At 35.1% G+C, this 25,097-nt stretch overlaps 1 protein-coding gene across 5 annotated transcripts in view; it reads left to right on the top strand.

Annotated features, from left to right (window-relative positions):
• Positions 1 to 25,097, top strand: part of TCF4 (transcription factor 4) — a 123,961-nt gene that overhangs the window by 62,648 nt on the left and 36,216 nt on the right. For 3 of the 5 annotated variants that reach the window (XM_043998598.1, XM_043998738.1, XM_043998877.1), the window contains exons 4-8: positions 5,820 to 5,952; positions 15,716 to 15,783; positions 17,361 to 17,439; positions 20,289 to 20,365; positions 24,407 to 24,610. In XM_043998598.1, coding sequence (XP_043854533.1) covers positions 5,820 to 5,952; positions 15,716 to 15,783; positions 17,361 to 17,439; positions 20,289 to 20,365; positions 24,407 to 24,610 — 561 coding nt within the window. The remainder of the gene's footprint in view (positions 1 to 5,819; positions 5,953 to 15,715; positions 15,784 to 17,360; positions 17,440 to 20,288; positions 20,366 to 24,406; positions 24,611 to 25,097) is intronic. The other 2 variants (XM_043998660.1, XM_043998810.1) reach the window with 1 other exon arrangement.

Genomic DNA, 25,097 nt, shown 5'->3' on the forward strand with positions numbered 1-25,097 from the left:
AATGTATGAGTTCAAAGTAAAGCCACTCTTCTCATTATAAAAGATGTTGCTGAAGCAAAATAGTTTTACCATTTAGAAGGATAACCTTAGATAAACCCATACCCGCTATTAGTATTTAGTAACATATATAGCCATATAAAGTCAGCCTGCAATATAGAGTGTCATTTCTGGGTTCCACAAATTAACAAATTTCAGTAATTATAGTATAAAAATGTAAAGAAGCCAGAACTATTTCTCTGCATTCTGATGTAGTTTTCTCCACTAACTTGAATAACATCAAATTATTACATACAGTAATCAATGTAATTTCTGTGATTTAACCATCCAGAATTTCTCTTTGAATTTACTTTTAAGAATCTGTGAAACTGATTGACAGTAATTTGAGTATGCAGGGGAAAATCAATGTCCTTTCACTTGGAAATGATGGTAGTTCCCTACATTTATTTAGCTTGTAGCCTTTGGCCAAGCCTATAATGCACAAAGTGAAGCTTTTGCTATAGTTCTCCGGGAAAATTGGGCCAAAGGAGAAGATTTTGCCTGTGTTGTCTTGTTAATTTTGTATAAATGTTAGGTCTTTGTTTCAAAAGGTCAAGCTCTTGAAGAGTATGATTGCTACCTTTAAAAAAAAAAACAGTCCTGTAATTTTGTTGGTAAACTACTGGTGAGGGAACTTGTTTTAATAATGTAGACTGAGACCTGTTTTGCAATTGATTGTGCAGAGCACTCAGGAATTAAATTAAAGCCAGCATCTGCCAGAAGCCAAATTTAAGCCTGGGTCATTCTGACTATGTGGTCAGCTCTCTTAACACTATTCTTTGTTGCCTGTCAATTACCAAATATTTTACTGTAATATACTGCATATATGAAAACTTTAGAAAAATATAAACAAGCAAACTCTTGCCACTTCAGCAATAACTTTAAGATCCTTAGCTTTCTTTTTTTTCCTTTTCATACTGAATTACTACTCCCTTTACAATTACAACTTCTAGAAGATATAAACCAAGAGAATCCCAGAACTAATTGCTACTATAATTCAGAAATTTACAAAGTAATTCAGAACTTATGTTTAATTTCTTTTTCTTCTTGACTAATAGTTGGCTAAACTTTGGAATACGGTTACTGTAAAAGGTCTTTGAGCCTACTATTCTGGAGGGTTTTAAAAATAGGAGAGATTCACATCTGTTTATGATAATTTAGTCATGGTCCTCAGACAACGGGATGGAAAAGTTGACCAGTCAAGGTCCACTGCAGTCCAGTGAACCTAGAATCCTAACCTAAAGTGAGCTCCATGTGCCTTTCTCTCATTCTGTTGTAACTAAAACTCTCAACACAATATTTGTTATCTTTCTGTTTGGGAGCAGGCATCTGTTGTAATATCTGTCCTTCTGTTATCTATCTGATAATGACCAAAAAATTGTCCCACCAAAACTACTCACTGTCCATGTCATTGAGAAATGGATTGAGGGGGGCAGCTAGGTGGCGCAGTGGATAAAGCACTGGCTCTGGATTCAGGAGTACCTGAGTTCAAATCCAGCCTCAGACACTTGATACTTACTAGATGTGTGACCCTGGCCAAGTCACTTAATCCTCATTGCCCCACAAGAAAAAAAAAAAAAAGAAGAAATGGATTGAGTCCCACCACATGTGGCAAAAATAAGCATAAGCTATGGCAAGATTCAGCAATTTGCTGTTGGTTTCAGCTTTATCTTTTCTTCTTCAGACCAATGAAAAGAAGAAGCTTTAAATTTCCAATAGGCATGTCATATAGGAGCCCCTGCAGTCAGACATTACCCCCAAAATGGGAGCAATCAGCTCTCAAAAAAACATCCCAACTTCTTACCTATATCTGTATATTTAAGGTATTTTAATTCTTAAAATATCTTTACAGAATTCTTGATGATTGTTTCATTTAAATCAAGTTAACCTGAGGTCTCTGCATTTGTTTCTTTTTTAAATTTTGACATAATTGGTTTCTTTTGTAGCCCTATGTATATTATTTATGCATTTTTAAAAACATTCCTAGAGAGGAGCCATAGTTAGGCTTTATCAGACTGCCAAGGGGGAACATAAAACACAAAAAGACTAAGAATCCCTGCCTTAAGTATGTTATTTAAGAGCGAAACAAGTCTTTTGTTAGTTTCTCTTAGAAAAATTTTGTCAACAAATACTTCAAATCTAAATGTTTTATATATGTTGCATTATTTATCACATTGGAAATTCTAGAGAATAAATGTTCTTTCAGCACTCTAAACTTCATGTTTGTTCTTACTATATTTTACCACATTCAGAATGTCTGCAAGTTCTCTATTTGAATGGATCTATAAAATATCTCAGTGACTCTCTCATCATTGTCTCTCCATTTTATACTATATAAAATCTAATTCTTTTTAAATATCTTTGCATGCTTTCTTCCCATGTGTGCCACTTATATATTCTATTCTGGTTTTTGAAGTACATGAATAATCTACCAGTATTGGGGTTTTTTTTTATGTTGTTCCTCTCCATCTTTCTCCTTTTTCCATCAAAGACAGACCCTGTGAGTTTGATTTTCTAAGAGCCATATATCCATTCTATCTTCATAGTTCAGTATTCTGCAGCCTCCGTCTCTTTTTTTTTTTGAAGAAAAAAATGATCCTGTGGAGATTCGTTTTACATCCTTATAAAACTAAAAACACATACAATAGTTCCTAATAAAGAATTAACATACCCTGCATATGTTTAAAAAAACAAAACCCTTGAATTATAATTAAAACAAATTATTTAACAAAATTTCATCAAAGCAAGAAACATTTCAATATTAATTATGTTCTTTTCCCTATTTCTTTCATTGCTTGTTCCCACCTCAGTATCACGTGATTCATTCTTATAACACGTATTTCCCTGTATCCTTGATGACTGTAACATCTAAACCTGGCACAAAGTTAAAGGTTTAATATATGATTCCTAATTGACTGAGCCCTCTTCTCTTTATTTTACCTAACTAAAATCTTAATTAACTAGAACGTTTGGGACTTTTATTCATCTAATTGATTATCTAGTTACCTATTGGTTTTACTATCACCCCCTTCTTAAATTAGTGTCAGAATCTAATTTCCTACCTTGGCATACATAGCAGAATGAACATGATTGAATCTTTTATGCAGATATTGTAGTGTCACAAAGGTATCACTCTGACCATCAGTCCTCATGATAGATGACTCTGCATATGGCTTGTATAGTATTTTAGGTTGAATGCATGTGGACTCCAGGACATAATTTGACATTTGTTTTATGTTTTTGTTGTTTAATGAATTCCCTAATGTCATATTGTTTCCTCATGATTTATTTTTTGAAAGGAAAATATAGTTTAAAAGGAAGATGAAATTCCCATGACTTGAAAGTTTCATTTCTTTCGGTTTTTATTAATTTGGGTTTTACCATGTCTGATATAGCTCATAAATTAAATCAGCATTTTAACATCCATTCACCTCTAGTTTAACACAAACCTCTTTTTCCTCTTGCCTGTACAAACTATAAGACTTTATGGATTTGCTTCATCACCTATATCATAAACTTCTTTATAAAATCCTTAACTCCCTTACAGTTACCACTTGATAGGCAGTCTATAAATATTTTTCAAGTGGCTTTTTTTTAAAGTATGGGATTCTTTTCCAAAGGTTTACCATCCCATTATCCTTTCATACTCTGAACCATACATACATCATGTTATGTGTGTCTCATTTGAAAAACAGCATAATTTTAGAAGAGTTCTTATGATGGTGAGTAAAATTGGGTAGGGTAAGTGGTTCAGGTGCCTCAACAAAAATGTCTTTGGGTTAAATGTTTGGCTGGGTTCATTCTGCTTATGCAAAGATAATTTTCTCAAAGGTCACTTTGACATTGGTAAAATCAACATTAAAACCTAAGTCCACTGGCCAGAATAGTCTTTAGTCTCAGCTACTCTGTATATCATACATTTGTTTATTAAATGCTACCTATCAATGAATGAACCAGTAGAGTTGGGGTTTTTTTGCAGGGGGAGGTGGGAAGGTTATTACTGTTATTTGGGGGGTTTTGTAGGGAAGCAGAGGGGAAGGAGAAATTGTTTTGCTTTCTCAATCCTGTCCTACATGAAGAGGAAGATTCAAAAAAGTGTAAGACATGTTGCCTACCTTCACAGAGCTTACATATTATTTGGGGAGATGGCATTATGCATGGAACAATTTAAGAATCATGAAAGACAATACATAATGCAGTGCTAAGTGATGCTTTGCAAAGTATAAGTACCATAGGAAGTTAAGAAAAGGAGCTCTGAGGGTTAGGAGAGTTGGAGAAAATTTAAAGAAGGAGGGGAGGAACCAGATTAGTCTTTCAGTAATGAACATATTAAGGCAATAAAGGCTAATAAAGAACAAAAGTGGATTTCAAGCATTGCTAATCACCTTGCGTGCTATTTAATGTTATAGTCCTAACAAAACTTTGCAGCTAAAAAAGTATCCCCAATAAATTTATAAAATAATCTTATGTTCATCATTATATTACATGTACAATCAAAGAAAGTATATATTTTGAATGTCCAGCCTCCTTTGTTCCGTGCATATCATATGAAAGGTGTGTTTGTATGTATTTGCTTATATATACATATATGTGTATATATATATACATTTAAGAAAATTATTTTATAAAATTGTATGTTTTTCTTTAAAAAATACAGTTTGACACCTTTGTGACTAAAGTACATCATCAGCTCATAGACGTATTTTTATAGGCCTATTCAATTCCAAGAAGATACACACAGGTAGTAAAATTAATTACCAATATTCTTCAGTTACTACATGCCCTGGGAAAAAAGACTTATGTAGAATACTGTCACAACAACTTCACTTGAAAAAATGAATCATAAACCAGATTATTCCTTAAAGATGATTTTCTTATTTCAAAGTCCACTGTGTAGTTAGCAGCAAATACAGAGATCATAAAGAGTACCAAAAATGAAATTAGTCATTCTCAGGTCAGTTTTGTTCAACCTTAATCAAGTTTGGATCTTGGTTTATGGTTCTCAACTGTATCTTTTCAAAGTAAGTCAATCTTGAGAGGTTTTTTCTCTTTTCTATTTTGTGATTTAGAAAAAAAAAATGATTCAATCAGTCAGCAAGAAGATGTAAGACTATTAAGTATCCTTTCCCATTTGATATAAGGAAAGCAAGAATAGATGGTATTGGGAAGTCTTGTGAAACAAATAAATATTGATTAGCTTTTCTAAAATTTGGTATGTGGCACCAGCCCTGGATTCAGGAGGACCTGAGTTCAAATCTGGCCTCAGACACTTGACATTTACTAGCTGTGTGACCCTGGGCAAGTCACTTAACCCTCATTGCCTGCCCCCCCCCCGAAAAAAATTGGTATGTGATGAAATTTTTCTCAAATTACTACTTTAGAAGCCATAAAAATTCTATTAAAGGCAATCTTTAATTGAAGGCTAAACCTCCATCAGAATTCTTATTAATTTAAGCATTTTTCAGCTATACAGATAGAGATAATTTTTAGTGCAATATTCACTCTTTAATGCTTAGGTCACTTGATATTACAGTCCTATTTGATGAAAACCTAAACCATCCATGTTTGCCATCTTTCTGAGGATCATACATATTTTTTAATTTTTATTCAGCTTATAAGAGGTCTAAGAAATTTAGAATAACTAAGAAATGTGCTTATTTGTATAAGCTAAAGGCAAAACTTTGGTGCAAAATGAGTAGTTCTTCTTGAAGCAAGAAGGAACTAAAGAACTGAATGGTGGTTTGTTTTTTTAATAACTTCAGATTTTCTGCTTCTTACTACAGAGTTATCCTTCACACTCCTCAGCAGACATCAATTCTAGTCTTCCTCCGATGTCCACTTTCCATCGTAGTGGTACAAACCATTACAGCGCCTCTTCCTGCACACCGCCTGCTAATGGAACAGACAGTATAATGGGTGAGTCACAGAGAGGTCTCCATGTTAATGAGATAGGACCAAAAGAAAGGACTTAAGAAATGAAATCTCTTTTTCCAGTTAAAGTAAGTTTGTTTGTGGCCATGTACTTTAGACACTCTACAAGTTTCATTTTGAAGTCCCTCTTTAGTAATACAATAGCAAACATCAAAACAATTAGCTTATTCCAAATAAGTAAGTGTTCATAGAGATGAAAATTGTTTTCCTAGGGGTTTCTGTTGGCTTAGTTGTAACTGAGCTTTCTGTTTGTGTTTCTATTTCAACTTTTACCTTTTCACCTGCTATTGGTATAAAGGAAGGAGATATGGATAAAGTAACCCTGTCACATAGAGCAAGCAGAGCTATCAAGGAATTTTTGAAATAAAAATCAGGGAATAATTCTATAGGAAAGCCAGTTTATGGCCAAAGTTGCAGGTTCCTTTGGACCACTGACCATTATCTCTACTGAAATTTCATGAGCTTTAATAAGCAGAGATTTAGTAAAGATATTCCATTATTGCTCATTTTCAGACTGGAACTTGTAAACTTGAAAAACTAAGGACAGAGGTCATGGTGAATCCATGGTAAAGTTTTGCTAGTTGTCAGGTCTGCAAAATTTAGAGGCAAGAAAAAAGAAGTAGTTGCAGAGCAGAAAATGAAAGCAATATTACACTATGCATGTGGTTTGGTTGATGGAAATCCCCATCTCTATAGTCATGAGTTTTAGATCCATAAGAGAATGCATGGTCATTCATTTACTTAGATGTGCTGGCTTAGGTTTCCTGTCTACTTTTGGTTTTAATATTTTTTTCTTTTTGATGACTAGAGTGTGGATGTTCAGAAGGGAAGAAACAGCTATAGATAAGGGAGAAATAGACCAAGGGAGGACTCATAGATTCACATTAAATGGGAATATGAGTTGATTAATTCAGAAACCACTCTATTTCTAGTATGGGAAAAGAGTACGTGGTTTGGGAATAGGTAGAATGTAGGTGGTACCTTAAGATAATAAAGTTGAATGAGCTATACTCAACATAACTATTAATCTGAGAGGGAAAAATTATTACATTGTTGAATTAGTTGTGTGCTAGAAATTGTATTATAGGTGATAAGATCTCATTATTGGGTGGTACAGTGGATAAAGCACCAGCCCTGGAGTCAGGAGGACCCGAGTTCAAATCTGGCCTCAGACAATTGACACTTACTAGCTGTGTGACCCTGGGCAAGTCACTTAACCCTCATTGCCCTGCCCCAAAAAACAAAATCTCATTATTGGACACAGGTACTATAGTCACACTACAAGTGCCAAAAGATGCCCCTCTCGTTTGTAGAGAGAAAGCCACCAGCTCAAGTGCAAAGGGCAAGGGGAGGAAGCACTCAGTTAATGACAGAGAATCAGAATTCTTTGACCCCACATAAAATACTGATAGAACAGCACTGATCTAAAATAATTTTGTATTTATGACAGACTGCAGAATTCCTCATTAATAAGTGAATGCTAATGTCTCATCCTTTAGTGAGGGAAGTTGCTGTAGTAATTCAGCTTCATGGAAGACAAACCTAGACATCATAACTAATTTGCTCAGGCTATAGAAACTTGTACAGTTGGGAACAGAATCCCTAATGGTTGTATCTCTTAACAAAATATATTTTTGATCTGTTGGCTATTTCTTAAGGAAATATTTCGAATATTCTTTTAAACCTTACTAGTGCAACAAGGAGACTTTGGTTCCCTTATATAATAATTCTCTCAGAATTTGATTTGATTTGATTTGATTTTCACAGAGTATGCTGGGCTTCAGTGATGGCAGCAAGTTTTTATAATAAGATGAGAAGCCTTGTCTTCTGATGTTACTGATACTTTCCTAACAAACAGTATAGATTAATAAAACACATCTGTAGAGTTTCTAAAATATTTGGCATATATTCACTCATATTTAAATGCAGGAAATAAAGAAATATTACATTGCCTATATCTCAAAGAACAAACAGAACTAATTAAATAATTGGTAAATAGGGAACACATAGACCAACATATGTTTTAGATTGCACACATGATTCTGTATAAAATGACTGTAAGCAGTACTAATGCAGTAAGAATGGGGTTCAAGCATTAACACATGGGCATCATATTTTTGTGTGTTTTCTTGGGGAAGATACAAGTCAGTCTTTTCATAATGGAGATACTTCCAGTAGACTCCTTTTCCAATTTGAAAGAAAACTATACTACTATCTCTCACATGTATTGAGAACCTTTGTTCTTTTATGGTATTTATCTCTTTATTACTTATGGAATTAATTTTTGACCCACAAATAAAACTTAAAATCATGAAATCATAAAATATTAGAACTTCAAAAAATCATTGCAATAATATATTCCAACCTGCTCTTTTTACAGAGGGGGAAGCAAAGTCCTAAGTTTACTCAGACTTGAAAGGCTTTGAATAAATGTGACGTGGGGCAGTGGATAAAGCACCTGCCCTGGAGTCAAGAGGACCCGAGTTCAAATCCAGCCTCAGACACTTGACACTTACTAGTTCCGTGACCCTGGGCAAGTCACTTAACCCCAATTGCCTCACCACCAACAACAAAAAAAGTTTAAAATAAATGTGACATGGGAACTGTATTCTGAAACCTTAATAATTTAACCTCCCTGGAATCTCTTTAATTAAGGGTAATTACAAAAGCAAAAATTAGATTATTCTTCAGTCCAGATTTTAGAAGTGAAGTAGATTAACAAGGTTTTAGGTGAGTGGGGTTTTGCTTATTTATTACTTCAGAAGGAAATTAAGTTTATTTTATTCCCTTATTTCTAAATCCTCAACGACACAACTATTTAAAAGAGGATTAGTCTTACTACATTAATGAATAATTGACTTTTATGATATAACTATCCATGTGTCTTCAGGAGAAATGTATAAAGATGTTTTTTACATCTGGAGAAGTCAGAGGCATCCACCTTAATGAGACATCACTTGGCCAGCATCAAAACCACATTTTTTAACATTTAAACTTAAACTGGAATAAAGTACTATGGGTTAAAGACAGTGTTAATTCCAGTTTTGAGTTAGAATTGAAGAAGAGAATCATTAGTTGTATTCATCACTAAGTAACCTGTGAAGAGCCTCTCTTTATTTAGCCTCTCTTCATTCTTCTCTTAAACCATTGGGCATTCTTTTCTCATCAGGGTCTTCTTACATTGAGCTTCTCCAGCATGATATAACAATTGCTTTCTGCTAACCTAATCTGCAAAGACCCAAAGTGAATTCGGTACTACCTCCAAGCACCAAAGCAGATAAGCTTAATAACCTAAAAGAGATCTTCTTGCATTTTGGGTGGAATAACCTCTGCAGCATTTATGGAGGAGTGAATGGGGGTCAATCAGGATGAGACGGCATGAATGGGTTGTGACCTGTATCATTAGAGGGAAGGCCCATATATCAAGTGAAATCACGGAGTAATTGAAGAGTTGAAGTGATTCAATCAGTTCCCTTTTACCTGTAACTGCTGTTGTCATGTCCTTCCAAGGCTGGGTTTAAGTCAGGGCCAGCACATTGTTCTGGCAGCACTAAAAGTGAACATTTTTTGAAAAGGGAGATAAGGGATCAGTTTTACAATTAGCAGACATTTGTTAAATTCCTACTCTGCAAAGTACTATACTAGGTATTTGAAATGAAAATGTACTGTTGAATATTCCCCATAGGTGTGGAAGAGCCCAAGGCTAACTAGGTGAAAAGAGTTGTGGGAAGTATATATCATATATACAGGATTAGGGTTAGAAGAACAGACTGCTAAGGGTTCCCACCATACCTGCCTCTCATGCCATAAAGGATCCCTAATTCACCATTCTTGTAAGGAAAATAAACATGTGACCCAGTGCCTGAAGAATGAGGCTACTGAGAGTATAAAAGTCTCTACTACCTTATCACACACACACCAGTATATCACAGAGAGATTTTCCTTGTCTGTGTAAATCCATGGGCAAAAAAGCCTGCTATTGGGGGCAGCTAGGTGGCACAGTGGATAGAGCACCAGCCCTGGATTCAGGAGGACCTTGAGTTAAAATCCAGCCTCAGACACTTTACACACTAGCTGTGTGACCCTGGACAAGTGAGTAAGTCAGTTAACCCCAATTGCCTTACCAAAAAATAAAAATAAAATAAAAAACTTTTAAAAACCTGCTATGATTTAGGACTTTCAATTCTTTTGTCTGTAGGAGAAAAAAGTTAAGAACTATATAATAAGTATATTACTGATAATAACAAGTATTGTTTTATTAGGTTAAAGTTGAGACTCTTTCCTATGAATGATAGGAAATGTTTCCAAAAGGCTCAAACAAAGCAGTGTTGAAGGAACAGACTACCAAAACAGATTTAATTCAGCATGTGATAAAGATTACTTTGGAATATATCTATGTTTCTTGAATTAATCTGGCTTGCTACTTTTACCTCTAATGACATGTTTGGATGACATGATGCATTTCAGTTATGTGGTTTTCCTAGTAGAAACATTATGTTCTTTCCCCCTTGAGGACTTGGTTTCTCGGTGATGTTATTATTAGAGTAGTCATATACTGTTCACTTTTTGTTTTAGAAGAATCTTGAGTTTTTGAGTACATTTGGGTGACGGACAGTCAAATAGCATAAGAGAAGTTTTAATTTATCTAGTAGTATCCATTGCATTTTAGTTAGGACCACCAACTGAGATTACACCAATTGGAAATGAGTTTTCTTTCATTTCTTGTGAATAATTAGAAAGTCTAGCTTCCTGCTAAATGATCCCCCACCCCCAGATCTCCCCCACAAGTAAAGTTTTATAGTATGTATTTGTATTCCAATTTAAAAACTGTGCCAAATACAATACTGTCTCAGAGATGTTGCCTACTTGTCATCATTAATTTCAGGTCCAGAGTTCATGTTACACACCCAGCAGTTAAACAGCCAGAAAATGTCTAGCATTTCTAGTCAGTGAATCTCAGATTTTAAAGAAACCTGTCTTTAGCTACTTACCCCATGACCCAGACTTTTTTCAAAAGACTTTATGCCTTTGATATGATCTGTATGGTTTTCCCACATTAGGGTTACGGGTGTACAATTGTGGGGGTAGTTGATGCTTCTGACATTTTCCAAATTCACTGAGTCCCTAGGCACAGTTCATCCTGGCTTTTTGTTAGGGTGTGTATGAATGTAACTTTCATTTTTCCCAAAGCTGATATTAAGACAGAGAGAGGGTGGTCCAAATCAGAGTTAAGGATCTTAAATTCTTCTTCATTTGGCTCATCTTACAGCTAGCAGCAGCAGCACCTGTGTTCAAGTCTTCTGACTGATAATCTTCTAACTGGCTGTGCTGAACACTCCTACAAAATTATAGTTGCTCACAACAATTAAATATTCTCCATATTCATGCTAGAATTGTGTTTAGAAATGGGTCCTACCTCTGTCCTTCCCCCTTCCCCTGACTCTGTGCAAGATAAGGGAAGAAATCATCCCAACTGTTGCCCATTAGCTAAGCAACTGTAGCTTTGTTTTGTCATGAGGACAAAGTGACAGTGTGAGGTATTGGGAAAGACTGGACTAAGAGAAGATCTGGGTGTTAACCTTGCCTCTAGTCATGTGAATTTTAAGAATTTTCCCTCACCTGTCTGGGTCTCAGTAATCACATAAATTAAGGGATTCCACGATATCTGAAATCCCTCCCTTCTCCAAAATTGTGTCCAACTACTGTATAGGCAAGGATCAGGTAGTTCAGTGAATACCTATAGAATTAAAGACATGGACAGACAACTTTGAAGAGGAAAACTTTAGGAAACATAGCCCAGAAACTTAGCAGGTACCATGTCCCATATCTGAAAAGGAAGCAATTGTTCTACTGGAAAAATAAACGAGCCTTATTCTGGTTTTATTTATTCATTCTACTTTGTCAGAGAATTTAAAAGTCGACTCATACTGGTGACATAAAATTTTTGGAGGGATGGATTTCATTCGCTTTTTTGAACTGTGCATTTAGTATTATGAGCATACTTGCATATGTGCATGTATATGCATACAGATATATACATACATTTACATGTATGTGTACCCCCCAAAAAAAATTTCCGTACCTCATCTGTAAAATGAGGGGGCTAGTTAAAGAATTTAAATTTCCTTTCAGCTCTACTATCTGGTCTGTTTTAAACCTTTCTTCAATCAATATTATAAATATTACTAATAATTTATATAGTTCTTTAAGGTTTACAAGCTACTATCCTTACAAAAATGTTGGTAGGTTATAGATAGTGAGGTATAATTCTTCACATTTCATGGATAAAAGGAACTGTAGCTAAGAGAAGTTGAACAATATATATAGGATCATACCCAGAGAAAGGATCAGTCAGGATCAGTTGCTTGAACCCAGGCCTTTTGAGAATACCATTTCTTTTTCTTTAAACCACTTATTTGTTCTTTTCTTAAGTACTTATGATAATTTGAAGTAGTAGTATGTTTTATTTTTTGTTCTACTACCTCCCCATCCCTGATTTCAATATCTTCATACATAAAATGAGAAAACTGTATTAAAATTGGAGAAAAGATTGTAATTACCCACATTCTTCCTTAATAAAAATAATATCAGGTCACAATCTCTTTTTCAAATTAATAGTTTAATGTTATTTGTAACTTTTTATTTTAAAAAAAGGTACTCTGCCAACAAGATTTTTCTGGACCCTTAGCTGCTTTTCAATTTTTATTTACTTTGAAGTTGTTTTTAAGAGATACTGTGGGAGCAGCTAGGTGGCGCAGTAGAGAAAGCACCTGCCCAGGATTCAGGAGGACCTGATTTCAAATCTGACCTCAGACACTTGACACTTACTAGCTGTGTGACCCTGGGCAAGTCACTTAACCCCAATTGCCTCACCAAAAAGAGAGAGAGAGACAGACAGACAGACAGACTTTGGAAACTATTTGTTTCAGTATTGTATTTTATCCATAATTGACCCCATGTCTAGTGTCTTGTTTGGACTCTTCCTGTCCTGTAATAGTGTGGAATTTTACAATGTGATCTAACAGAGTAAATCCTAGAACTTCTGTTTAATAGGTACCAATTTTAAATTAAATAATTCAGTAAAGGAATGACCAAAGAAATTATGATATATGGATATAAAGGAATATTTCTACCATGAGAAAATAATCGATATGAAAAAAATCAGAAAAATACAAGAAGAGTTATATGAACTGATCAAGATTGAAGTAAGCAGGACCAGGAAAATGAAATACAGTGACTGTAATATGAAGGAAAAGAAAAATTAAACAAAACTATGTTCTGTGTATATGTACCAAATTTTACTTAGAAAAAAGTGAAGAAAATGTAGCTCCCCTCCTTTCATTGGAGCTATTTTGATTTTCTTTTTAAACATTTTCTTTACATTAGATAGGGGGTAAGGGGATATATTCAGAAATGAATATGATATGTTTTAAAGCATCAGTCTAATAAAAAAGTTTTAATATTTAAAATATTTATTTAAAAATAAATTAGTTTACAAATAACCTACTATTGGTGAATAAGCTTAATTTTTCTAGTATTCAGTAGTGAAGAGATACTTAAGAGAAAAATCCCCCAAAGTGGTACTGCAGGAAAGCAGGAAAAAAGAAATACGGTAATTTGTATTTCAGAAACTTCATTATTTTCTTTTTCAGGTAGACAGGGGTTCTTATCCTTTTTTGTGTCATGGACTCCTATGACAATCTAATGAAGTCTATGGACCCCATCTTAGAATGTTTTTTTAATGTACAAATAAACATAAAAATTAAATAGAAACTCAATTATTAAAATATAGTTATCAAAAGTAATTTTTTTAAAAAACAAAGTTCACAGATTCCAACAAGGATACTGGCTTTAAATAGTTAATGCTTAGGGATATGTATATCCCTTTTTTTAAAAAAAATCTTTTTCAACAAGTGTTTAACATTATTTCTCAGTATTTTTTTATTATCCCATTATGTGATTTCCCACGATGAATTTTGAGATTTTTGTAAGCAACTTTAGTTCTAAACGTGGCACTGAGATAATGATTTTTTAAACAATATATACATCCATTTGTAAAATGTACATGATTCAAGGTGTGAGTTTTGTTTTGGTCTAAACAAATGTTTGATTCCTGTTTTTAGCTCTTCTGCCTTTAGGTTTTGTCTCACTGTGTTTATTAACCACTATATCTAAACGTGGACGTTTAACTCAATTATATCTACAGAAAGTTTTATCAAAATTTTTGGTATTCTCTTCACCTGTATATTATCATAGTGGCGAAAATGGAAAGGAAAAATTTCGTGTGCTTGTGATAAGACAGCTATATCTTCACAGGATGGATTAGCAATGTAAGAAGCTGGGTTTCTATAGAATCATAGAACTTTTAGAGTTGAAAAGAATCCTAAATACTGTCTATTCCAATACCTTTAATTTACAATGAAGAAACTAAATTGTAACCTCTTGAGTTTAAGGAGAGGGCTACAGATGAAGCAAGAATACTTGGAAAGCCTGTAGTTGTTTTTTAAAGATTATGTAAATATACAAAGTCTTATTGAATTAAATCAACAGAATTCAAGTTGTCTTTTTCTCTACTACAAAACAATTTTAACATCTGTTTCCTAAGCCTCTCAAGAATATGTAAGGTATTTTGAGAAGTTAGCCCATAATAAATGGTATAATATGTATTGTAAATAGGAAAGAAAATAACTTGGAGGATCAATGATTTGGAAGATGTAGGGAACTTTTGTTGTGGAAATTCCATCCACTAATGCATTTTGCAATCCATCTGAGACTTAATAGATAAGTCCAAAGGAGTTGCTTAAGGCATGTAAGTGATTTTCCTGGAGTCAACCAGCTAGTATTAGAGGTAGAATTTGAATAGGTCTCCTTTACTCCAGGAGCAGAACTATGGAGTTGGACACGCTGTCTCTTTTTGTTATAGATCATGTTATACAATTGATTTGTATTATAGCTACTGGGAAATAATAGAGACCTCAGAGAGATGTTACCTATTCTTTGAAAAGTTACTTAGTGCTAGAAGCTATTTGCGAGATGCTTCAGAGAACTGAAGATAGGTTTCGTGTGTACATTGTTTACTTATAATTCATTATATAACAGTAAATTAGTGTATTCAGGATAATAAAGACAAGCCTTAAGTGTTGCTAGCATAATTTTATCCTCCAAATTTTGACTTGATTGATTTTGGTGACATAGCAGTTTATTTCTGTGCTAACAAGGGAATAAGTGTATGGAAGTATTTTTAAATGTTTTCTTTTTCTACAGGCCATGTCTATACAAATTCATTGATATATCTAGTCCTGTGAACAATGAGGGAGACATAGTGTTTGCTATGTGTCAAGTGTTGATTGGTGGCGAAAATAACCTAATTTCCTACTGATCAGAATAATGGCTCTTCTGGAGACTCCAGAGACTTTAAATTGAAGTGACTTCTTTAACTAAAAACTCTTTACCTATATGGTTATTGCCCTTCACCCATCACTGTTCTTAATCAAAGCATAGGGCAGATATCCATTAGGCCATTTAAAAGAACACACCAAGGTGTCAGGTGTATATTTGATCTGTTTTTTAAAAAAGTAACATGAATATATTTGACATCTACCTTAGCAAACAAATTAATGCTAATTAAAGATTAATGTGATATAATTAGCATTAAAATGCAATTAAATTATGAGTAAGTGGACTAGGAATAGAAAATTCTGAAACGTTGTACTGCCTGGTTTTCACATTCAGCCTTTTGTTTTTGCAGCAAATAGAGGAAGTGGTGCAGCAGGCAGTTCACAGACTGGTGATGCTCTGGGGAAAGCACTTGCTTCGGTAAGAAAATATTTACTTTGGACTCCACATTTACCGTTGTAGAAGGGTGAACTTTAATCAAAAGTGGACATTTGAAATTTCAGAAAATGAACAGCAAACAGGGATAGATTTGATCCTAGAGAGTGTTAAACTTTGTTGTAAAATAGAATGTTCATTGGTTAAAATTTTAAAAGGCACTGGGGTTCTTAGAAGTATGTGAAACTAAAGATTTTACTCCCATCTTTCTTCTTCTAATAGTTGTACTATATAGTAGTAGGATATGTGTGTACATATCCTGTTTATTTGACATTATCATTTCTTCCTTGTCCAAAATTACTTGATCTTGGTAGACATGCCAGATGATAAGTAGTATTCTTCAGTGTTACAGTTTTCCTACAGTCAACTTAGTTGACAATATCATTCACTGATTGTACCCCAAGTTCTCAAAGACTTAGAAAATGCAATAATTGAAAAATATGACAGTTACAGAACTTAATTTACTAATTTAATAATGGAAGCAGCATCAGATTGAGAGACAGACTTGAGTCCCAATTCTGTCACTAATGAAATGTATTATACTGGGCAAGTCATGTACAATGTGTGGTCCTGAAAATTCTCATCTATTGAATGAGAGGGTGGGGGATTGGATAAGGTTTGTTTAGGTTGTTTTGATCACAGAAATTCTGTGATCCTCTTAACTGGTAAACGCATACTTTTGTATTTCTCTGGTCTGCTCCTAGGCGGCAATGAGTTGGTTGGACCTGTGCTTTCATTAGTGAAAAAAAAGGCACATTTTAGTTCTGTGAGGGGCACACCTGATATTGTCTGTGTAGACTAAGCTTGTGTATTTATAAATGTAAATTGAAGATGTTTTCTATTATGGCAACAAGGTAGGTGCCCCAGTTGCATGTCTACTATCACTAGAGGTATCTGAGTTCATTTTACTGTAACACTTTCCAAAAATATCAGTCAATCCTTTTAAAAAAAAATTCCTTATATTTAGTGTCTATACAAATAAGCCATGGCAGAAGGAAAGAAAGACAAGCATAGATATCACAGCATTGTAAAACTGCAAGAGCTCCTATATTTTTTATACAAGGAAACTGAGGTACAGAGAAGTTAAGTGATTTGTTTAAAGATGTGTAGTAGTCTGGGACAAGCTGCTAGAAGCCAGCTTGACTGATGCTAAACCCATGATTCAGTGCTATGCATTCTCACCATGCTCTCTACCTTATCAGATTACATAGCTGTGAATGCATCTAGGTTAGTCATGCTCACTGAACCCATCTTGGTCATACAGAATTCTAACCCTGTCATAGAGCATTGCTTTTAACTAATATGAATGGACTTTTATGATGTTTTCAAAGCTGTTATTTTCCAAAGGTGCTATTTAGGAATCCATATAAGCATTTCTGATCATGAAGACTCCAATAATTGAGCAATTTGTGGTATCAGTCCTTTTTGCAATTTGAGATGATCCCATTAGGGTAAATTGGCTATATAATAGGGCTTCTTAACCAGGGTTTATTTTCAGATCTGCTTTATAACTTGAGTTTTTGTATTGAATGACGTTTTTTTTTTCCTTTTACTGTTTTAAGATCTATTCTCCGGATCACACTAACAACAGCTTTTCATCAAATCCTTCGACTCCTGTTGGCTCTCCTCCTTCTCTCTCAGGTACTGTACTTGAAATTTGATTTCACAATATCAACAGAAATTAATACATATGAATTGGTCCCATGATAATGTCTTATAAAAATAACCCCCTTATAGCTCTGTAAGGTTTGCAAAGTGATTTCCTCTAGTGACATGAACATAGTTTTGTTTTTGTTTTTGTTTTTGTTTTTTTGCTTGGGTCTGATTTTATTTATGAATGGAGTTCCCCCTATCAATGCAAATCGGTACCTTCTCTGCAACTTATAACTTGGAGAACTACCTCAGGCAGTGAGAGGTTAAGTGACTTCCCCAAGGGTACCCTGTTTGTATCAAAGGTAGAACTTGAATTCAGATCTTCATGCCTCAAGGTTGGCTCTGTCCACCACTAGACACTACATCTCAAAAGAGGGAGACATAGGAGGTACAAGTGCTCCTTCCAACTCCAATACATTTAGAAAGGAATAACAGAACATGCTGCTGTTTAGAAATGTTACAATTGATATGAATTTTCCCCCTGGAGTATATGCATTAAGTACAGGTAGAAAAGGTGCTAGATCCATGGAATATGATGAAGACAGCTATATGTCTTAAGGTTTTCCTGGATTTGTGGATGACATGAAGCAAAAATGAAGAAACATATCTCAAATGGCAAAGTTCAGTTAATGTGTTCATTTCAACATAAGGGAAGTGTGCTCAAAAAATTATTTTCCATAGGGATTTACAGAATTTTATTGAGTTATTTAGTGCCATAGGAACAATTTTAGGGGGAAAATCTTTTTTTAATAAATTGAAAAAATCTAGGTAAAATTAAAATTCCAATTTAATTTATAATGTAATTGATTTTCATGGCCTAGACATTTAACTGGGACATGGGTGAATTAATGGGTTATGAGAAATATCCATAAATTAGTTTAGTTTTCAGAGGTGCCTTTCAAAAGGCTTAACACAGCACCTAATACAAACATTTTTAGAGGGTTCTTCATAATATTTAGTAGCCATATTCTTTGCAGTGTAGAGAAGTGATTTCTAATAGATCTGCTTTCTCCTTAAGAATTGATTTTCATTAATACCTTACCAAACTGTGTTTTTAAAATCATCAGTGGAATAGACAACCTAAATTTCTTCAGATGTTGGCTCTTAGATTCTTTGTTACACCCACTAACACGCACATCTTTAGTTGTTTGTTAATTTGTGACAATGACATTTTCAAACTGCTGTTTCATTATAAGAGAGGTACCAAATTATGGGTCAAGGGTGGTAATTTATTTAGGATTCCATAGTTAACATCTACCCCGCCTTAGACATAGGAGAGGCCCAAAGATGAGAGATGTTTATGGATCATGATGTCCCTGTAACAAGAAAGGGGAATTGAAACTAACTATAGAGATGAAGTGGTTATTGTCAGGTGATGAACTGAACATTAATCACCTAGTGCTAAAGCAATGGAGATGTTGAAGTATTATTTTCCTCACTGTAGCCCAGTCTTTTCTGTGAGCTTGTGACCTTTACCATAGGTATGTGAAGAGCCCTTAGTGTTATTTAGCAGGAAGGGAAGAGTACAGGATAGCTTTAAAGTTAGTAGTGTAAGGGGGCAGCTAGGTGGCACAGTGGATAGAGCACCGGCCCTGAAGTCAGAAGTACCTGAGTTCAAATCCGGCCTCAGACACTTAACACACACTTACTAGCTGTGTGATCCTGGGCAAGTCACTTAACCCCCATTGCCTCACTAAAAAAAAAAAGAAGTTAATAGTGTAAGAGATATGTAAAACAGTGTACTCAAATGCATAATTATTTGGGAAAAAGTACACACTGTTCAGTGGCATGTTGGTTTAGGAACCCTGAAGCAGAGAAAATCTTTCATAGTCCTCTGAGAAAGAGAAGATCACATGTGAAAGAAAAGTTAATTGTTATAATGACATGGATTTAGGGACAAATACTGATTCTCATGCCCTTGTCTAATTATTTGATCTTAAGAAGTGTGCAAGATCAATCTGTATGCTCTCTTACTAAAACAAAATTAATTTGAAGAGAATGACCTTTTCATCACCTGAGACAGTGGTAATGTCACTTATTGCCCTGAGTAAATTCCAGAGTCCTTTATTTCTACCCAAAAAAATATATATATATAGATATAGATATATATAGATATATAAACAAACAAAAAAGTCATTGTTTCACTAAATTCTGACATGGAAAATAAAACTCTATAGCACTCCTTTGCTTTTAAAATTGAAACCTCTTGGTTAGTGTTAGTCTAAAGGTTATTCACAAATTTATTAGACTAGAAACATATATACATATGTTTAACAAGAGCTTTTCTTCATATTCATGTTTTGTGACTACAGAAGAAAATAATCTACTTAACAAAGTACCCAATATATTGGATTACTGATGTTAACATGGAAAGAGTGGTTTTACTTTGCCATTGTTTGTAATTTTATAGTCGTAAGAGGTTTTTATAGCTAATCATCATGGACTAAATATGTGTTTTACCAAAATAAGAATAATGATCTGGTATGAGCTGGCTTTCCATAAACAGCCACTAAAGCCCTCTTAGTATTTTTTTAACTTACCACTTCTCCTTTTAAAAGTGATGTTTCCTCCTTCAGGAACTGCTCTCAAGTATAGTTTCAGAATCAACGAAATCATCTCTGTTAGGAGGTAATTTGAGGCCCGGTATCTGTGTGTTTTACATAAAGATACCTCCCCATCCCACCCCACACCCACCCTTGGTGTTTCAGAAGGTCTCTGTATGCTTCCTCTATAGCCTAACTGGAAATTGGGATTTCCTTGTCTATGAAGCTATTAAAAATATTGGGAAGAAATTTTTGTTTATAAGGTTCTAATTGTGATTTCCATTTTAATATCAGCAGGCACAGCTGTTTGGTCTAGAAATGGAGGACAGGCATCATCATCTCCTAATTATGAAGGACCATTACATTCTTTGGTATGTCTGATCTGTTAATATATTCTAACCTAGCAATTTTTGTGCCATGTTTCCTCTTTTATATCCTTTTTTTCCACCCCTCAAACTACCCCCCCCATTCTCAAGTTGCTTGTTTGTTTGTTTTTTGGTGAGGCAATTGGGGTTAAGTGACTTGCCTAAGGTCACATAGCTAGTAAGTGTTAAGTATCTGAGGCCAGAATTGAACTTAGGTCCTCCTGACTCCAGGTCCAGTGCTCTATCCACTGCACCACCTAGCTGCCCCTCAAGTTGCTTATTAATAGTTACTACACTCTTATATCACTTTGGCATAACTGAGCTGCTAGCCCAGCCAGAGGGACAGGAAAGATACAAAAGTAGTGGTGCAGTAACTCGGTCTATTTTGGAGGTCATTACAGGCGCTGCTCTAGCACCACCAGACCTCCATGTTGGAATCCCTGATGCCTGTCTTTCTGTCCGAACTGAATTTCCTAATGTCAAAGCTTTGACTCCCTAGCCTGACACTAGCAACATACAGATGTGTTGCCTCTAATTTGACAAGTGGCATAGCTATTGCACCTTCACCACCAGCAGCAACTTGTGATATTGTATCCTACATGAAGCTAAGCTGTTTCAGCTCTGGAAATTTATTCTTAATATTCTTTCTGGAATTACTAGGTCATTTGTAAAAATTTTTCTCTAGACCTCTGTTCCTACATGTACTGATTCTTGGTTCATTACAGTTAATTCCATATATTAAAGAGTAATACTGGTAATGAAGAAAGTTCATTGCAATGAGGTTTGAATTTCTAGTGTAGAGAAACTAAAAATTTCTAATGGTTTCATAAATAATGTGTTCATGTTATGATTCAATGTCTATAACACTCTGGTTGATGATACTGGGATGATGCCAGTGTCATAGGTCAAATAATAGTAATCTGCTAACAGCCTCACTCAGTTTCTTCTCAGATTATAAGTATCTTTGGAAGAGGGACAGATACCTTCAGTGAGACCAAATAGAACTTTTTTTTTCTTCATAGTCTTGGAATTAACAGTGAGAAAAAGGTTCGCCTTTTGCCTGTCCATACATAGATGCTTTGTCTTGTCTTTGTTTTAGTACCTTTCTTCCTGTATTTGTAAGTATTAATTAGGGACTCTCATTGCACTTAAAATGATCTTTTAAAAGAAAATCTCAGAATATTGCTTAGTTTCTGTTTTTCTTCCTCTGATGTCCCTCTCTACAGTGTGTAGGTCACACAGTAGAGAATATGCTGGGTACCTGAATGCAACATTAGTTATATTCTGTTCTTACATTGATAATGATATGAACTGACACTTGAGGATTTATCAAACATTTCCTCTGAACAGTCCTATGAGATAAGGTGTATGGATGTTTAATCATCTGCATTTTATAGATGAATCAACTGAAGCTCAGAGAAGTTAAATATCTTGCCCATCTTCACACAGCCATTTAGTGGAAGACCTAGCATTTCAATCAAGGTCCCTTAGTTGAATGCTGCTTCCATTATACTACATAGATGTTACCAGTCTAATTATTTCAGCTGTGCATGAAAGGTGTCTGAAGAATAAGCAAAATGATACATATCTGGAAAAGAGTTTGTAACTGGATAAGAAGACTTAAGTGGCGCAGTGGATAGAGCGCCGGCCCTGGATTCAGGAGTTCCTGAGTTCAAATCCGGCCTCAGACACTTAACACTTACTGGCTGTGTGACCTTGGGCAAGTCACTTAACCCCCATTGCCCTGCCAAAAAAAAAAAATAAGAAGACTTAAGTTTTTAGAAAAGTTTTTGGAGGTTTAACTGAGTATTCTAGAACAGTCTATCATATTTGGTCTTCTCCTAACTATAGATCTGGAAGATTTGCTAGTCTCCATTGACCACTATCTCTCTAACCTGGGTTTTTGTGACATTGCTATTCCCTAGGTCTTCTCCTACCCCCCTGACCATTGCTTCTCAGTCATCTTTGCTGGATCATCATCTACATCATGCTCCATTCCCTAATTGTGGCTGTGCCCAGAGTTTCTGTTCTTCTTCTCCTGTTCTTCTCTGAATTCACACTCTTCTGTTGGGTGACTATATCAGCTTCCAGGGCTTAATTGTCATCTCTAAGCAGATGGTTCCTAGATTTCTCTCCAACCCTAGTCTCTCTCCTAAGGTCTAGCTCCATGTTTCCATAGGCATCGAAAAGTCAACATTTCCAAAGGAGAATTTATCTTTTCCCCAAATCTCTGTGTCCCCTCATTTACTATAGCTGACATTTAGCAGCTAGGTCATGCAGTGAGTGGAGAGCCAGTCCTGGAGTCTGAAAGACCTGAATCTGGCCTTAGACACTTACCAGATGCATGGCCCTGGGCAAGTCACTTCAGCCTTTTGGCCTCAGTTTCCTCATCTGTATAATGGGCTGGAGAAGGAAATGGAAAACCACTCTAGTATCTCTGCAAAGAAAGCCCCAAATGGGGTCAGGAATAGTCAGACATGACTGAAACTACTGACCAAAAACAACATTTATATGGGTAGTGGTAGAAGGTTTGCAAAGTGCTTTACATGTGATAACTTCCCTATTTCTGTTGAGAGCATCACCACCCTTTGGGTCACTCAAGTTTATACCACATATAGAATCAGTTGTCAAGTTTGGTCATTCTACCTTCACATCTCCTCTTGCATCTGTCTCCTTCTTTCCACTGGCACAATTACTACTCCAGTTCGTCCTCATCACTTCTCATCTGAATTCCTGTAGTAGCCTATAAATAGGTATCCTTGCCTCCAGGGTTTCCCCCCTTCAGTTTACCACCCAAGTTCTCCAAATCCTGCACCCAACCTACCCCAGTACCTGGCATAATGATTGGCCCATAGCAGGCTTGTAGATTGTTATGACTACTTTATGTGTACCATGGTTTATTATAACTACCGCTGTTCTTTTACTGAATAAGCAATCATAGGTCATTTCAAAAGTAGTCATCAGTCTTTCTAACTAGTCGTCAGTAAAAATTCTGTGGGTAATAGGCCAGAAAGATCATTTTTTCCATGCAGCACAAGATGAGTTAAAGTCATCTCAATACATCCCTTTACCTTTAAAAAAAAAAAGTTACTTTCCCAAACCTTCATGGAAATCTGTTTCCAGATTATAACAGTCATGATCACAGCACATAACCGTGAGTTGGAGTTCTCTTACCCAGCAAGCCTACATTTGTGGAGCCCCTAAGCAGGGGGAAATTTTGCATTATCTCTATCTTTTATTCTATCCCACATTTCTAGCATTTTCTTGGGAAGAAAAATGTGCACATGCCAAGCAATTTTCTCTTCAAAAAAAAAAAAAAACCAACTAAAATTCAGGGCCCTTAAAGAAACTAAATCTATAAGACATTTGGCACCAAAATAAAGATGGAACCTAAGATAGTTGAAGAACAAAGTCAACAGAAGTAGACAGAACTCAGTAATAGATTGCCAAAAGAAATTGGCTGACAGATCGAGTCATTCACTCAACTCAGTATATACTTACTAATCACCTATTTCATAAGGACTGTATGTGATACAATATAAATGGAGAGAGGACAAGGATCCCTTAATTTGGGTAGATAAGACCTACACACGTACATGAAACAGTGATCTTTTCTATCATAGATTTATTGGAGTCTGTAAGTGTTCCCTGCCAGAGTACTCCGAAAATTAAAATGCATGTTTTCATTTTCCAAAGTAACTCTAAAATCTCTTTAAAGATAATTCAGTGTGGCATAGCATAAGTACAGTTTATGTCCCTGAAGAATTATTGAATCTATTTTTACTCATGAAGATGAAGCTACAGTGTTGGTAGCATTTCTCATCAGTTGTCTAGAATGAAGGGGTTTTTTGTGTTAATTCTTATTCTAAAGGATACTAACTTTGAAGGAGAAAGAATATAGTAAGGTGGCTCTTTTCAATTATAAATTCTCATAGTTCCTCTTTCCCAACTTAAATTGTAACCTCCATCAACAAAAATGTGGTTTACTGGTTGACTTTCTCTTCCCTCATCAATTGATCTTTCATATTCTTTCTCATAAACTAACAGCAAAGCCGGATTGAAGATCGCTTAGAAAGACTGGATGATGCTATTCATGTTCTCCGGAACCATGCAGTTGGGCCTTCAACAGCTATGTCTAGTGGTCATAGTGATATGCACGGATTAATAGGACCTTCTCATAATGGTGCCATGGGCGGTCTCGGATCAGGATATGGGACAGGTCTTCTTTCAGCCAACAGGCATTCACTCATGGTAAGTTTGTATATTTACCCATAACACAAACTTTAAAACTGTTTTATGGGATTAGGAGTTTGGGTGACATATATGCAAGATTTTTTTTTCCTTTTAATGTTTTGCCCATGTCACTTCAGCTTGAAGTCCCATCTAAGAGGAGTCTCATTTGCTATTATTTCATATAGAGTTGATTTTATTTATTTTTTTAGAAACACAGTGAGTCTCTTCATTGGGGTAATTTTGTGAATCTATAGTTCTATCTCCAACTACATCTGAAGATTTCTCCATTGAAATGATGTATTTGTTGGCCTTATGGATGAAATTTTCATTTTTCCCAGTTAAGTGATAGAAAGGAAAAAAATGTCATCTGTAATTGATGATGATGCAGTGAGTCACAAAAATGCATTTGGTTTCTTTTTGACTATTGCTAACTATGCTGAAAAAGTTGTGTGACTTTTATGGTTGTTGAATTTGACTTAGCTAAGGAGAAAAAAATTAGAGGAGA

Source organism: Dromiciops gliroides, chromosome 1, assembly GCF_019393635.1.
Source record: "Dromiciops gliroides isolate mDroGli1 chromosome 1, mDroGli1.pri, whole genome shotgun sequence".
NCBI lineage: Eukaryota > Metazoa > Chordata > Mammalia > Microbiotheria > Microbiotheriidae > Dromiciops > Dromiciops gliroides.